General features: G+C 42.1%; 1 protein-coding gene across 2 annotated transcripts in view; it reads right to left on the bottom strand.

Annotated features, from left to right (window-relative positions):
- TRIM24 (tripartite motif containing 24) overlaps window positions 1-15,529 on the bottom strand; it is a 230,085-nt gene that overhangs the window by 67,540 nt on the left and 147,016 nt on the right. For both annotated transcript variants that reach the window (XM_033951827.1, XM_033951828.1), the window contains exons 11-14: window positions 8,150-8,329; window positions 4,986-5,121; window positions 4,476-4,548; window positions 3,828-4,002 (exon numbers count right to left, since the gene is read on the bottom strand). In XM_033951827.1, the coding sequence (XP_033807718.1) occupies window positions 3,828-4,002; window positions 4,476-4,548; window positions 4,986-5,121; window positions 8,150-8,329 (564 nt within the window). The remainder of the gene's footprint in view (window positions 1-3,827; window positions 4,003-4,475; window positions 4,549-4,985; window positions 5,122-8,149; window positions 8,330-15,529) is intronic.

Below are 15,529 nucleotides of genomic sequence, written 5' to 3'. Positions count from 1 at the left end.
ATACATGCACTTATAATCAATCACAATCCATACAAATTAAAAAAAACCACCCAACCAACATTTTCATAAGGGAATAGAATCATACAAAAGAAATACCCCCCTCCCTCCCCCTGGGTGTGTGTGTATTATACCAACAGAAATCAAGGAAAAGACAACTATAATGAATCCATAAAAGATTTAAATGGGTCCCAAATTAACTTGAATCTCTTAGTATGACTTAGTATTTGAGCCTTCAATCATGGAACCACATCTATAGTGGCTGCCATGGAGCCTAGCACTTGCAGGTAATGCCATGCAGACAGTGCTGGATTGGCCATCATGTTTATTAACTGGGAACAAAGCTTCTGTCTATGTACCTGTCACTGTGTTGAAGATGACTCCTAGGTACTCCATGGATTGAGATGGGATAAGTTGGCACTTTTGAAAATGTACTATCCAAACCAGGCTCTGCAGAAACTGAACCACCTGAGTCACAGCTTGTTCTCCTTTCGAGAACGATGGTGTCCTGATTAGCCAGTTGTTCAGCTACAGATACACCTGCAAACATGTCCTGTGGAGATACGCAGCTACCACCACCACCTTGGTGAATGTATGGGGCACTGTAACTAATAATAACAGTTTATATACCGCAGGACCATGAAGTTCTATGCGATTTACAATAATTAAAAATGGTACAAATTGAGTAGAACTAACAAAGTTAGAGATTAGTGACTAACAGTTCTAGAGATCAGTTGTTGTGGGAGAGATTGTGCAGATCAGTTACCTAAGTATTTCAGGAACAGATATGTTTTTAGGTGTTTCCTAAATTCTCCATAGTTATTAGCATGCAAAGGTAATTGTTCCAGATCTTTTCCTCATGATGCTGCTTGATAAGAGAAAAGATGTTGATGATGTCTTTTAAATTTACATCCTCTAACTAGAACAAAAGGGAGCATCAAGAACTGGTAATGATTCCACAGGACATGAAATCTCAGGAACTTCCTGTGTTCTAGCAAGATGGGAATATGCAAGTAGGCTTTTGCCAAATCCAGGGAAGCCAGAAATTCTCTCAGTGCAACTGCTGTGATGACTGACCGCATTGTTTCCATATGAAAGCATAGAACTCTCACGCCACATTGATGTGCATGAGATCCAGACCGGGTCTCCAATCCTCTGAGCCTTTCTTGGGCACTATAAAGTGTATGGAGTATCTACCCAAGCTCGATTCTTCAGGTAGCAAGGGCTCTATGGCCTGAAGGTCTACCAGTCTCTGCACTGTTGCTAAGACCTTGCTTGCCTTCTTTGGTCACCCCACTGGAAAGTCTACAATCCAGTATGTTAATGGATCGGCAAATTCGAGATTGTAACTGCTTTGATCTCCAGCACCCAAAAGTCTGATGAGATCTGCGCCCACGATCTGGGAGAAAAAAATCACTACCTCAATGAAACTGTTCCATCAACGCTGAAATTTTCAAGCTTCTGGTCGGACGATGTATGACTGAACCTCAAACCCCCATGGACCAGCGGATGCGAAAAAGGGGAGAGGCGAAATGTAGCTGGAACCCTGAAGAGCCCTGCTGAGCCCCATGTAGATGCTTAACACTCTACGTTCAAGCCCTTGTGATCCAGTAGGCGAGCAAATCTTCTAGAGGTTCGGATCCTGAGCTCCACAAAAGTCTCTGCAGGCACAGGTACCACAGAGGGATTGACCTTCAGCCTCAGGTCTCTAGTCTGCTTCTCCTCCATACAGGCAGAGCTTTCTCCCTGATCTGGGGAGCTCTGAGCACCGAAAACTGCCAAAAATCATGAGAAACATAGAAAAAAATATATACAAAGCTGCCAAAAACCATGAGAAACACTGAAAAAATATATACAAAGATCAGAAAGACTCTTTCCGGATCGTTTGCAGCTGAGACCTTTGGTGAAAGAGGAGAAATTGAAAAGCTTGAGTGGATTCCTGCTGCATGGCTCACGAGCATGGGGAGATTACCCTAGCATTAAGACACACCTATTGCAGTGGAATGTATTTAATCTTTTATTTGGTCATTTTACTATTGTTATTCTGTTAACAATATAAGTTGTTTGTATCAAACTATACCTGTTGTATACTGTCTTGAGTGAATCTTTTCATAAAGGCAGTTAAATAAACCACAATAAATTAGGATGGTTATAAAATGTATAGATACCAATATACTGTTTTAAAATGCATGTATGTCTTGATTCTAAAACCATTTCTCTCTCTTTTACAAAATTATTGTTGCAGACTGTACTACAAACTAGATGAATTATCTTGGCACAATGAACAGTAGACCCTTTCATTTCTCTAAGAAAACAGACAAGAGATGAGCACCATCCAAAACTAGGAAAGATCAACTCATAACTGAACTCCAGAAAACAGATCTAATTTTCAGAGTATCCAAAATAAGAATGTTTTGGTATTTAAATTGGAATGCCCCTCAAATATTAATTTTGAATACTCTAAAAATACTGACCTGTTTGTAATGCACAGCGACTGAGGCCTAGATTCTTAAAAAACAACATAAAAAAAAGACAGGCTGCTATCGCAGCCGTTCTGGTAGTGAATTAAAAAAAGCGAGTCATTCTCCCAAAAACGCTCATGAAAATGAGGTTGGCGGAGAGTAGCGAAGACTCGCTGAATTTACATGTGTCCATCGCTGGTGATAACAGAAAAAACACAACAGCGGGAGAGATGTTCAATCTCTCCTGCTGTCAACCAACATTCCCCCTTGCAGCGGAAGGGATGGCCATTCTCTCCTGCTGCCACACAACACAACACCCCCCTACAGCAGAGAGATGCCCACTCTCTCCCACTGCCAAGTGAACCCCCTCCCCAGCAGTGGGAGACTGTGTGGCAGCAGGAGAGAATTTTTTTTTTTAAGGTGGGGGGGGGTAGAATGGGGAGAGGAGGTGCTTATCAAAACGGTTTTTCTAGCAGCCTCTGACATTACCATGCCAGGGTTTTAAACAGTGCTGTCACTGTACTAGCACCCCTGGATTAGTCGCTGATTTCTGTCACCAAAAGCTGATCCTGCTCTTAGAAAATGGCTCCACAATTTTAAAGAATCCACCAGAGTGCTCATTTTAATGTTGAAGAGCCCATTTGCATATATATCATTGTCAGATTGCTAGAAACTGCTAAAAACAGAGATAAACCATTTTGATAATCCATCGCTAAAATGTGTTCAGGCTAAACTGTCGGAAAACAGTTTAGCGATGGTGTCAATGTTTTGAGAATCTGGGCCTGAGTTGGGCATCCCCAACAGCAAGGTTTAAGAACAATATTACATAAATGGGTGGGGACCAATTTCTTCTTATTGCTTTAGTCACCCAGGTTTGGGTGTTGCTTTTAAATATGATTTATCATCATTCATGTAGCTTTCTCCTGACAACTTGATTACTTAAAGAATGCAGAAAAGGATTTTTGAATGAAGTTTGTAGCCTATTTCCTGACCCCAGCATGACATGTTTCTTCTTTCCAGTGAAGATTTTCTGTCAGATCATGTCATGCTGCTGACCTGTAACTTTTATAACTTGCCTTCTTCACATTGCAGCTGGAATGGAAAATGACTTGATCTGACCAGATGCCTTTCTTTTTTTAATTTACAACTATATTTAGTGTACTCATACTTTTACCCAGACTATCAGACTTGTTGGCAAGTTGATTTCAGTTATCCATTTAAACAGACTTCCCATATCCAAATAAAATTTCTCTTTAGCTGCATAGTTAATACAAATTGCATGTGTATATTATAATATTTACATTTACATCTGTTTTACAGTTTGCAACACAATCAGACAAAATGCTTCAAAACAGTCTTATGTCTTACACGTCTACGATGGGGTCCTTCCCGTCTTGTCTCTTGTTTTACCATAACCACAGGGAAATCAAACGACTCATTCTCTGTGTTGCTTTCTGGTTTAATCTTGATGGGTTCCAACATAACCACAGGAACCTTGTGTGTAGAATCTGCTCCACCTAATGGTCTACTAGAGGAGCCAGAGCTGCAAGAGCAATAAAGACAACCTACTAAGAACTATATTGCAGTTTTCTATTTTATAAGACCATTTAAGGCACTTAAACTGGCCCTTCATGCTACTAACTTGCAGTTGTCTATTTTATAAGACCATTTAAGGCACTTAAACTGGCCCTTCATGCTACTAACTTGCATACTGATACCACTCACTATAACATACAATTTGCTTTGCTCCCATGGAAATCCATTAGTGTCTAAAATATGTAGATCTCCAAACAATGTGCTAAAATCACAGTTCTTATATAGAAGGTTCTTTGCAAATTTGGTTTTATTTCACTTTTGTGAAAAACTTCACTTCGTAGTTGCAGGACATTTTAATAAATCCAATTCATAACTTTTTTGAAACTAGTTCAGTATAGATGAAAGCAAAAATAAGCAGTCTGGAAGGGAATTACTGTGCTTATACGACGTGCCGGAAGAAATCTCAGTTGATTAGCCCACCTTTCCCTGCTTCCTACACTGGATGCACTGGAAGAACGAATTGGGGGATGCACACCAGTCATAGTTATGGCTCCTAAAATGTTCAAATTACATGAAATTAGAAGGAAGCATTTCTTGAAAGTTTGTTAAGAACAACTGCTAATGGAACACTGAACTATTAAGCAAACATAAGTGTTTCATGGCACAAATGTTAGCTGGTGGTAAAGTATTCCGTTGATAGAAGTAATAAAATTTTAAATGTATATTTAAGTGCCTATATTTCATATATTTTCCTTTCTTTCTTTTCTAGAATAAAGCTTGTGTATGAAACTTGTTCTCAGGGAATTATCAGCTGTATCTACTGCTTATGTTCAGAAGAATTCATCTTTTCCTGCTCGTGTGCCATAATAACCACACTTGAAAATGAGAAGAACAAACTATGCACTATAAAAACAGAACACAATACATTAAACAGCTGCCCTGCTCTGTTGATTTAAGGAACAGAGAAATAAAAAATATCAGTAAAATTACCTAGGAGTCCTGGAGATGGCACAGAGGAATTTGGTGATTGAACAGTTCTATCTGTACCAAATCTCAATTGACTGTTTTCCATGCCACTGTCTTTTCGAATCATACTGTCCAGTATAATGTTTCCTGAACTATCGATCTAAAAGAATGAACACCAAAAGTAATAAGGTAAGCATGCCAATGTATCTAGGCATATTACAAATTATAGCCTAGAAGCACCAATTCCTTTAGGGAAAAAAGGTCATTCCTTTGTGCTCAGTTAAAGGACTTATTGAGTTTCAGTAAAGTAAAGTTACTTACCTGTAATCAAGTGTTCTCTGAGAACAGCAGGTTGAATATTCTCACAGCTGGGTGATGTCATCAATATGTAGAAATTTCTAGTAGCGCTGTACTGCACAAGTGGGTGCCTTCCTGCCCAATGCACAAGCAGATGTTTTTCAGTGCTATAACATAGCTTTTAGAATGCAACTCCAAGGGGAGGGTATGTGAGAATATTTGGCCTGCTATCTTCGGTGAACATGCTTTCTCTGAGGATAAGCACACCTTCATTCTCACAGCTGGGAATCCCTTACTACCAAGCTCACTGAAAACAAGAAGGCTAGGAAGGAATGACCTAGTGGTTAGAGCTACAGCCTCAGCACCCTGAAGTTGTGGGTTCAAGAGCTGTTTCTTGTGACCCTGGATAAGTCACTTAATTCTTCTTTGCCCCAAGTATATTAGACTGTGAGCCTACCGGGACAGATAGGGAAAAATGCTTGAGTACCTGAATTTAAACCACTTAGACAACCTCCATTGATATAAGACAATAGAGACATGACATGTCGAAGCCTATTTAACAATCAACCTGAGAAAATAAAACATATTATTGTGAAGGTGCAGCCTAGAACAGAATAAAATATGGGCCTAGGGCAGGGTTAGGCAAACCTTTTAAAGCAAAGAGCCAATTTATTCTAAAAATTTAATCAAGATTTACAAGAGCTGCAATGGGTAGAGAAGGGAGTTTGAGATAGTCCAGGTCTCTCATACTCTCTCTTCCCTCCCCAAGGTCTTGCTTCTCTCCCCTGTTTCTTCTCTCCAACCCCAAACAGGTCCTCTGCACCTCTCTTCCTTCCCTCCTCCCCCTGCCCAACCCTCTGCCCCAACCCATAGCCAATGTTCTCTCCCCTCTCCAGGTCTGACCCTTTAATCTCCCTCCCAACCCCACGATCCCCCACCAGACCTACCAAGGTACCTGGTGATCCAGTGGGGTCTTTGTGGAAGGAGCGTGACCCTCTCCCAAAATGGATGTCATGACCTTTCATGGCTGCTTGCGGCATTTCCTGTAGCAGCGCGAGCTGCCACGAGAGGTCGCGGCAGCCATTTGAGAAATCTGCCGCAAGGAGGCAAGAGCAAGAGGGCTGCACTCCTGTCATGAAGACTCCCCAACTGGACCACCAGGTATCTTGGTAAGCCCGGGGGAGGGGGAATCATGGGGTTGGGAGGAAGATTAAAGGGTCAGGGCCTGGAAAGCCGCAGCCACGTGGCTGAAGAGCTGCAGGTTGCCGACTCCTGGCCTAGAGGGTAGAGTTGGATTCTAGACACTGAAGAAATTCTGCAGGTCTGTCTGACTGAAGTGGCTATCATGACGGGAATTCTGCTTAAGGCAGTAAAGATGACCACATTGCCCAGATCTGTCTTGGCCAAAAGCGTGCATATAGGATCATAGTTCTTATCATGGTTCCCCGTTCTTGTTTGATTTAGAGGCCTGTGATCTCCCGCAGTCAAAGCTGTCCCCGCAGGGAACCTCTGCAGCACGAAAGCGAAAACCATGAATGAAAAGACTAAATTTTAAAGATAACACGAGCAGAAAAATAAGCTCCTACAGCCTGGCCTGTAAGACGGAAAACTGATTCCTGAGGGGACAGTGCTGAGGTGAGAGGGATGGAGTTAAGTCTCTGGAATATAAGGCTTCCTACAAAGTCCTGGTGGGTAGACAGAATTAACCCACTAGTCCCAGAATAAAGTGGGATTGTACAGGAAGTACCATAGCAGTGCTATCAGCTTATGCTGTAGCTTGGCCTGTGATCTGATGTCACCATTCTACAGTTTATTTTTCACTTATGTAGACAGGAGCATAACTATTTTGGGTCTCAATCCTCAGTTTGGGGATGGCTACTGTACAGTATTTAGAAAGGTTGTTTACTTTATTTTGTTCATATTAACTTAAGATGCCCTGAACCCAAAGAGGCTCACAACAAACATACTATCACAAGCATACACATATGCATAAAGAACATTCTGCCACTGAAATATAAAATAGGCCAAAATAATTATACACCAAAACAGTGAAAGTACAGTATCACAAGTGCTGAAGCAAAAGCACTTTAGCATGGCTAAGGTATTGCTAAGCAACATAAAAAAAACTGAAGACCTCAGATCAGGGCATCTTGAAGAATAGTAACTCAGATGTACCACTCTTCACTGGCATCTGTCCCACGATCGTCTTCTACTCCCACCCTCCAATTCTCAGTATATGCTCCCTCTACCTTCCCCTACTACATTTACCATTTTGAAGTATCTGTCCCACCTTTCCCATTCCTCCTCCCTCATGCTGTAGTAGTAATTTTTCCATTTCTCCTTTCCTTTCATCTGTTCCCTTGGCTTCTTCAGTTAACCTAGCCACAGTTTATGTCATGCTCTTGCTGACAGCTCTGCTCCATTTGTACCACACTGCAAGCACAGCATGTCAAACTCACATACCAGCAGTTTCAGGCTGCTATGGTCATGGTGCATAAGATTAATTGCTCGGAAATGTCAGCCAATTTTGAACATGTTCTGATCACAATGTCAACACAAATGAGGCAGAATGGTTAGCAGCTGCAAGACATAATTCTTTCAATCCTGTTGGGTGGCAAGGGGGTGAGATCTCCTGGCTCAGCAGCAAGATAAGGCTTGAATGGATGCATCCAATTCTGCTTTTTCAGTGGATTGTGGTTTCTGTTTGCAGCAGCACAAGTCAGATTTTTGAAAAAGTATTGGCTTTTGCCTTTTGTCATCAACTACTCAAGCTTTCAAGAAATTTTGGAATTTATTGCTGCTATGATATCTAACCCCTGCTAATTTACAGTATGGAGCAATCTTTTTGGCTGCTAAACTTCAATGACAACATTTTATATGGTTAACCTTACATCAGGAAGTGAAGGAAGACTGTAAGAGCTGCTCATTGGAGATGCCATATCTATCATAGGCAAAACCATTGCCTTCCCATCATTGCCTACTGCGCTGGTAATGGTAGGACTTGATGGGGTGGATGTGCTGCTGCTGCTTGTAGACCCTGGAACTCCAGGATTGCCACTGTTGGTCTGCCACTGTTAAAAAAATGGGAAACAGTATTGATTTAGACTGTATATTTGCCATTTGTAAAAGATTTGTAATAGTTCTTAAATTTCTAGAAACAGAAAACTACAGTTGTGTTAAAAAAGGAAATAAAATAAAGAAAAACATTAGAAATCAAATGCACTGCTATCCACAGAAAGGATCAAGTTATTCAAAATTTGCCCCACTAGTGTTCATCACCTCTGCCCTAGAAAAACTTGGTTACTGGATCTGGTGACTAAATTCAACTAATTTATCTTCCGGTTTTGGTTTCTTTAATTTAATTGCTTTTAAGATTCTGAAAAATATCACAGCATGAAACTGCAGATAGCCCTAAAACTCCTCAGGGTGATGATAGACAGATGTTGCACCATGCAACTTCAAATCAACAAGACCATCCAGAAAACCTTTGCAGTCATGCGCAACCTGAGACAAATAAGAAAATTCTTCAACAGGGAACAATACCATCTCATAGTTCAATCCCTAGTCCTGGGACTTCTGGATACTGCAACATCCTCTACCGACTTGCCCCGCAAGCATGACAAAACAACTGCAGACAGTACAAAACACAGCCCTAAGACTGATCTATTCACTAAGCAAATATGACATCACCACCGCATACCTAGACTCACACTGGCTCCTTGCACAAGCATGAATACTATTCAAGTTTCAAGTTTATTAAATTTTGATTTTACGCAATATCCAATATTTCAATGCGTATTACATAATTGTAAAAGCCAGGGATGACAAATACAAATAAGACTATTATACAGACTAATCATTATATTCTATTATTACAAACTGAAACAAGTAGGTAAAAGGGAGAAATATAATTTATACAATTTTTAAAATTTAATTAAAAAAGAAAAAAAAATAAATAAAAAAAAAACATTTAAGGTTTGTACATAAGGGTAGGGTCAATTTAGAAAAAAGTATGAAGAAAATTAATTGATAGAAAGAGCTTCAGTTATTTTAAAATGATTCATGGAAACAGGTAATGTTAGGGATAATTAATCTGTTTAAAAGTAGATAGTTTTAATATAAAGAATAAATAAAGATCCAGATTAGTATTAATGATCTTTGAATGAAGGGAAAAAAGAGGATTAAGATTAAAATTAAAAATTAAAAAAGCACTTATAGTTTCCATGTTGATGTCCTACTCATTTGATTCTTTAAAGAATAAGTACTGTGTTTATTACAATTATCTATCTATGTATTGAATGCATCTTTATAAAGAATGCTTTTCAGACCGCGTTTGAATTTGACTAGTGATGGTTCGTTACGTAGATAAATTGGTAAATTGTTCCACAGTTGGGGTGCTTGTATTGAAAATATGGTTGCTCTTCTTGTCCCAATTATTTTTAAAGAAGGGATGGTTAGTAAGTTTTGTTGCGTCGATCTCAGCGTCCTTAGTGAAGAGTAAGGGATTAGTAGTCTGTCCAGAAATAACGGCTCGTGTGATTGTTGGATTTTACTGTATATTATTCAAAGATTTTACTGTATATTATTCAAAGTAATGAACGGCACCGCCCCCACTTACCTAATTGATTTGTTCCGATTTAGGCGATCAACCAGACCCAGGAGAACTCGGACCCCATTTACTCACCCCTCAATCAAAGGCACACAGCACAAGAAGGGTGATGGGTCAAAATTAAGCGAGACAAAGCCGCGCGGACAATGGGGCGCCGACAATTGCGTGCAGGACATCTACGTGCTGGATTTAAACAGTATTTTAAAGCGCTCTCAGGGTGTGGGTCTGGGGGAATCCCCCACTTTACTTAGAACTGTTGTCGCTCCCATTGGGGGTGGGGGAAACCCTCTATTACAGAGGAAACTGTACTTTTTCCCTAAAAAACAGGGAAAACGGCTGTTTCCTCTATAATAGGGTGTTCCCTCCCAACGGGAGCGTCAACAGTTCTAAGTAAAGTGGGGGGTACCCCGCCCAAATCCCCCCTTGGAGCGGTTTAACATACTGTTTAAATCCTACATGCAGACGTCCTGCGTGCGCTTGTCGGTGCAGCTATGTCTCGCGCGATTTCATCTATGTACCGCAAGAAGATGTACGACAACCTACTAGCAAAGCAAGCAGCAAAACTAGAGCACCACCTCTCAAACATACTGACAACTACGACAGACTACAAAACATTCTGAAGGGAAATTAAAACCCTGCTATTCAAAAAATTTATCAAGGAAAACTAATTATCTCCTTAACCATCCCCTATCTTGAAATTTTCTGAGCAAAGTCTCATCCATGTAATTATTATTATTAGGATTTTTTTTAATATACCGCCTATCATGCTTATCTAAGCGGTTTTACAATCAGGTACTCAAGCATTTTCACTATCTGTCCCGGTGGGCTCACAATTTATCTAACGTACCCTTTAGCACCCTTCCTGTAACTTTTCCTGAAAATGTCCAGTTATCTTTCTCTGTGATCCGCCTAGAACTGCAAGGTATAAGCAGAATAGAAGTCACTAATGTAATGTAACTTTTAACATTCAACTTTTTTCCTTTTTTTTTTTTGCTTTCTTCTCAAAATCTACTTTTCCATGTCTTTCCTTCCTATCTCTTTCCTATGATCTGGCATTTCTCTCTCTTTCCCTCAGTTTCTATGTCTGACATCTCTCCTTTCCCTCCCCTCCAATGATCCAACACCTCTTTCCTTCCTTTCCCCCTTCCCGCAGTCTGGCATCGCTCTCTTACCTTCCATTTCCTGGTCTGCGATCTCTCCTTTCCCTGAGTTATCTCTCCTCCCCCCACCAGTGTAACATTCTTCTCTCCCTTCTTCCTTTCTGTCCCTTGCAGTCCAACATTTCTCCCAGTCTAACATTTCTCTCTCTTTTCCCTCCACCAGTTCAACATTTATTTCCCTCTGCGTCTACTTCCTCTCCTCCGGTCCTCATTCTCTCCCCCAACCAACATCTATCTCCCTCCATGAGTCCAACTTTTCACTCTCTGCCCTCTCTCCTTCCCCTGGGTGACATTTCTCCTTCCTTCCTTTCTACCCTCCCCATCAACTTCCTCTCTTTCCTCCACACTTCTTTCCAGTGACTGCTCCTCTCTCCTCCCCACTTCCATCTAGTATCTGCTCCCTATCTCTCCTCCCTACTTCTATCCAGGTCTGCTCCCCAATTTCCATCAAGCGTCTGCTCCCTCTTTTCCATCCATTGTCTGTTCCCCCCTTTCTCTTCCCCACTTTCATTCAGCAGCTGATTCCTCCCCCCCCACTTCCATTCAGCATCTGTTCTCCCCCTCTCTCCACTTCCATTCAGCATCTGTTCTCCTCTTGCCTCCCCACTTCCTTCTAGCATCTGCTCCCCTCATTTCCATTCAGCGTCGTCCCCCCCTTTTCCAGACAATAGAAACATAGAAAGATGACGGCAGAAAAGAGCCAAGGCCCATCAAGTCTGCCCACTCTATAGACCCTCCCCTTAAGATTAGCCAATGTTTTGCCCTGACCCACGTAGTGATCCCACATGGGCGTCCCATTTATTCTTAAAATCTGGCACGCTGCTGGCCTCGATTACCTGTACTGGAAGTTTGTTCCATTGATCAATCACTCGCTCCGTGAAGAAATACTTCCTGGTGTCGCCATGAAATTTCCCGCCCTTGAGTTTGAGCGGGTGCCCCCTTGTGGTTGAGGGGCCTCTGAGAAGGAAAATGTTATCTTCCACTTCTATACGTCCGGTGACGTATTTAAACGTCTCAATCATGTCTCCCCTCTCCCTGCGTTCCTCGAGAGTGTAGAGCTGCAAATTGTTTAGTCTTGCTTTGTACGAGAGACCTTTAAGCCCTGAGACCATTCTGGTGGCCATCCTTTGGACCGACTCAACCCTCTGCACGTCTTTGCGGTAATGTGGCTTCCAGAATTGCACGCAGTATTCTAGATGAGGTCTCACCATGGTCCTGTACAGTGGCATTATGACAGCAGGCTTTCTGCTGACGAAACTTCTACGGATGCAACCCAGCATCTGCCTTGCCCTTGAGGAAGCCTTCTCCACCTGATTGGCATATTTCATGTCTGCACTAATGATTACTCCTAAATCTCGTTCCGTTGAAGTCCTGGTCAAGGTCTCCCCGTTTAAGGTATAAGTTCTGCACGGGTTTCTGCTACCTAGGTGCATGACCTTACACTTCCCAGCATTGAAACCCAGCTGCCAGGTTGAGGACCAGCATTCCAATGTATGCAGGTCCTGTGCCATACTATCTTGTAAATTGCTCTCGCTTACCATATTACATAATTTGGCGTTGTCAGCGAATAATGTTACTTTACCTTGAAGCCCTTGAGTCAGATCTCCTATGAATATGTTGAAGAGGAGCGGACCCAAGACCGAGCCCTGCGGCACCTCCGATGTCTCAGAGAAAGTACCGTTAACCATCACCCTCTGAAGTGCCCCTCAACCTTTTCCCCTTACCGGATCATTGCTCTCCCTTCCCCTCATCTCCATGGTACTTTTCAAGATCAAAGTTTTTCGCTCAGAGGGATCATGATGTGCAGCCATTCTCACAAGTTGCACATGGCTGCCTCGAATCTTCTCTGCCGCGATTCGGAAACAATGTATGCAACTTGTGAAAACGGCTGCCATATCATGGCCTCTCAGAGAGAAAACTAATTTTGAAAACTGCCCACTAAGGTGAGGGGAAGGGAAGGAAATGGCCCGACAAAGGGAAGAGATGCCCAGAGCGTAAGGTCCCCTGGAGCTGTGGGGCCCAGGGCAGCTGCCATATTTGCCATCCCCTAATGCCAGTACTGTGAACCCCCTGGGGTACACATACCATGTGTTGAGAACCTCTGCACTAGACAATAAGTACCTTCTTACTTCTCATTTATAATCTTAATGTATATTTTCTTCAAACCGCTTAGAACCTAACGGATGTAGCGGTATATAAGAAATAAATTACATTACATTACATTACAATAGGTATACACCTATAGCAGTTACTTACAATAATAGGTGTTATCTTGAGACTGCAGGCAGATATTCTCACATGTGGGTGACAATCCACGGAGTCCGGTACGGACAGTATTAAAAAGAAATGTCACTAAGTTTTAAGAAACTTTGCGACTGTCCACACTGCGCGAGTGCCTTCCTGCCCGATGCTGGCTCGCGGTACCTCAGTTCTATAAGAAAGCTAAGAAGTCAACCAGGGGAGGTGGGAGGGATGTGAGACTATCTGCCTGCTGTCTCTGGATAACACCTGTTATGGTACGCACAGATCCTAGGACAAGCAGGCAGCATATTCAAACATGTGGATGATGTCATCCACGGAGCCCGGTACAGACAGTATTATAGGGATGCGAGAATATCTGCCTGCTCTCTCTGGTAACACCTGCTGCGGTACGCAAAGATCCTAGGACAAGCAGGCAGCATATTCTCACACGTGGGTGACGTCATCCATAGAGCCCGGTACGGACAGTATTAAAGTGAACTGCCATTAACTTTTAAGAAACTTTGCGACTGTCTGCACTGTGCATGAGTGCTTTCCTGCCCGATGATGGCTCGCGGTACCTCAGTTCTGTAAGCAAGCTGAGAAGCTAATCAGAGGAGGTGGGAGGAATGTGAGAATATCTGGCTGTTGTCTCTGGATAACACCTGTTATGGTATGTAATTGTGCTTTATCCTGGGACAAGCAGGCAGCATATTCTCACATTTGGGACTTGCTAGCTTACCGAAATGGGATGGAGGTAGAGTTGGACATTAAGAAGAAAATTAATTCTGTAATACTGCTTGGCTAAAATGACCATATCGTTTGGACTAGGATTATAGACAGTAGTGGGATGTTAAAGTGTGAATTGAGGACCAAGTAGCTGCTTTGCAAATTTCATCAATGGGAGTGTAATGTAAGAAAGCTACTGATGCTGCCATAGCTCGGACTTTGTGCTGTTACACAACCCTCGAGCTGCAGCCCAGCCTGAGTATAGCAGAAAAAAATACAGGCCGCTAGCCATGTGGAAATAGTTCTCTTAGTTTCAGGGTTCCCCAATCTGTTAGGTTCAAAGGAGATGAACAATTGAAGTGAAGTCCTATGTGGCTTAGTCTTTTGTATATAGTAAGTCAAGGCATGTTTATAGTCTGTGTGAAGAGCTGTTTCTCCAGGACGAGAATGAGGCTTTGGGAAGAAAATTGGAAGCATAATGGATTGATTGAGGTGAAATTCTGTGACTACTTTCGGAAGGAATTTAGGATGGGTGCGGAGTACTACCTTATCATGATGAAATACTGTGAACGGTGGGTCCGAAACCAATGCTTGGAGTTTACTCATTCGACAGGCAGAACTGAAAGATATCAAGATGACCACTTTCCAAGTGAGAAATTTAACATGAGTAGATGCCATTGGTTCAAATGGTGATTTCATCAAACTAACTAGGACTACATTAAGATCCAAAAGTCCCTTCATAAACCTGGAAACAAGAGGGTGAGAGGCCAGTGATTTATTGTTGACAGGAACATGGAAAGCACTAATAACACGGAGATAGAAAGATCTGTAAGGGAATTGGATCCCTGGAACTCAGCTGAAGAAGAAGGGAGAACCAAGGTTGCATGAGCCACCGAGGAGCTATAAGGATCATGGTGGCTGACTCATTCTTGAGTTTGACCAACGTCTTGAAAATGAGAGGGATTGGTGGACATGCACAGAGGAACATGTCTGGAGCACAAGTGAGGCAATTTGTGATTGTGGGGAGACGCAAACAGGTCTAAATGAGGAGTCCCCCATAGTGAGAAAATGTGGCATAATACTTTGGAGTAGAGAGTCCACTTGTGTGGTCGAAGAAAGCGGCTGAGTTTGCTGGCTAGAGTATTTTCTGGCCCATGAGCATATATGGCTATGAGAAATATGTTTCAAGCAATCGCTCAGTTCCAAATGTGCTTAGCTTCTTGACAAAGAGGGAGAGAGCCTGCTCCTCCTTGTTTGTTGATGTAACACATCGCTACTTGATTGATTGTGCAAACCAGAGGATCTAATTGGAAAGACTGCTCTAAAAGGTTTTTAAAGCATTTTGAATTGCTCTCATCTCTAATAGGTTGATGTGTAATATCTTCTCTTGAGCAGAGCAGCGACCTTGTGTGAGCTCCCCAAGCATACATGGATGCGTCTGTGGTAAGCACTTTCTGACGTAGAGGGATATGAAATAAAAGACCTCTGGAAAGGTTGGACGGATCCATCCACCATTGAAGAGATTGACAAAGAGA

The sequence above is a fragment of the Geotrypetes seraphini genome, chromosome 7 (genome assembly GCF_902459505.1).
Source record: "Geotrypetes seraphini chromosome 7, aGeoSer1.1, whole genome shotgun sequence".
In the NCBI taxonomy this organism is placed as follows: Eukaryota; Metazoa; Chordata; class Amphibia; order Gymnophiona; family Dermophiidae; genus Geotrypetes; species Geotrypetes seraphini.
This window is presented reverse-complemented; position numbering and strand designations above follow the sequence as displayed.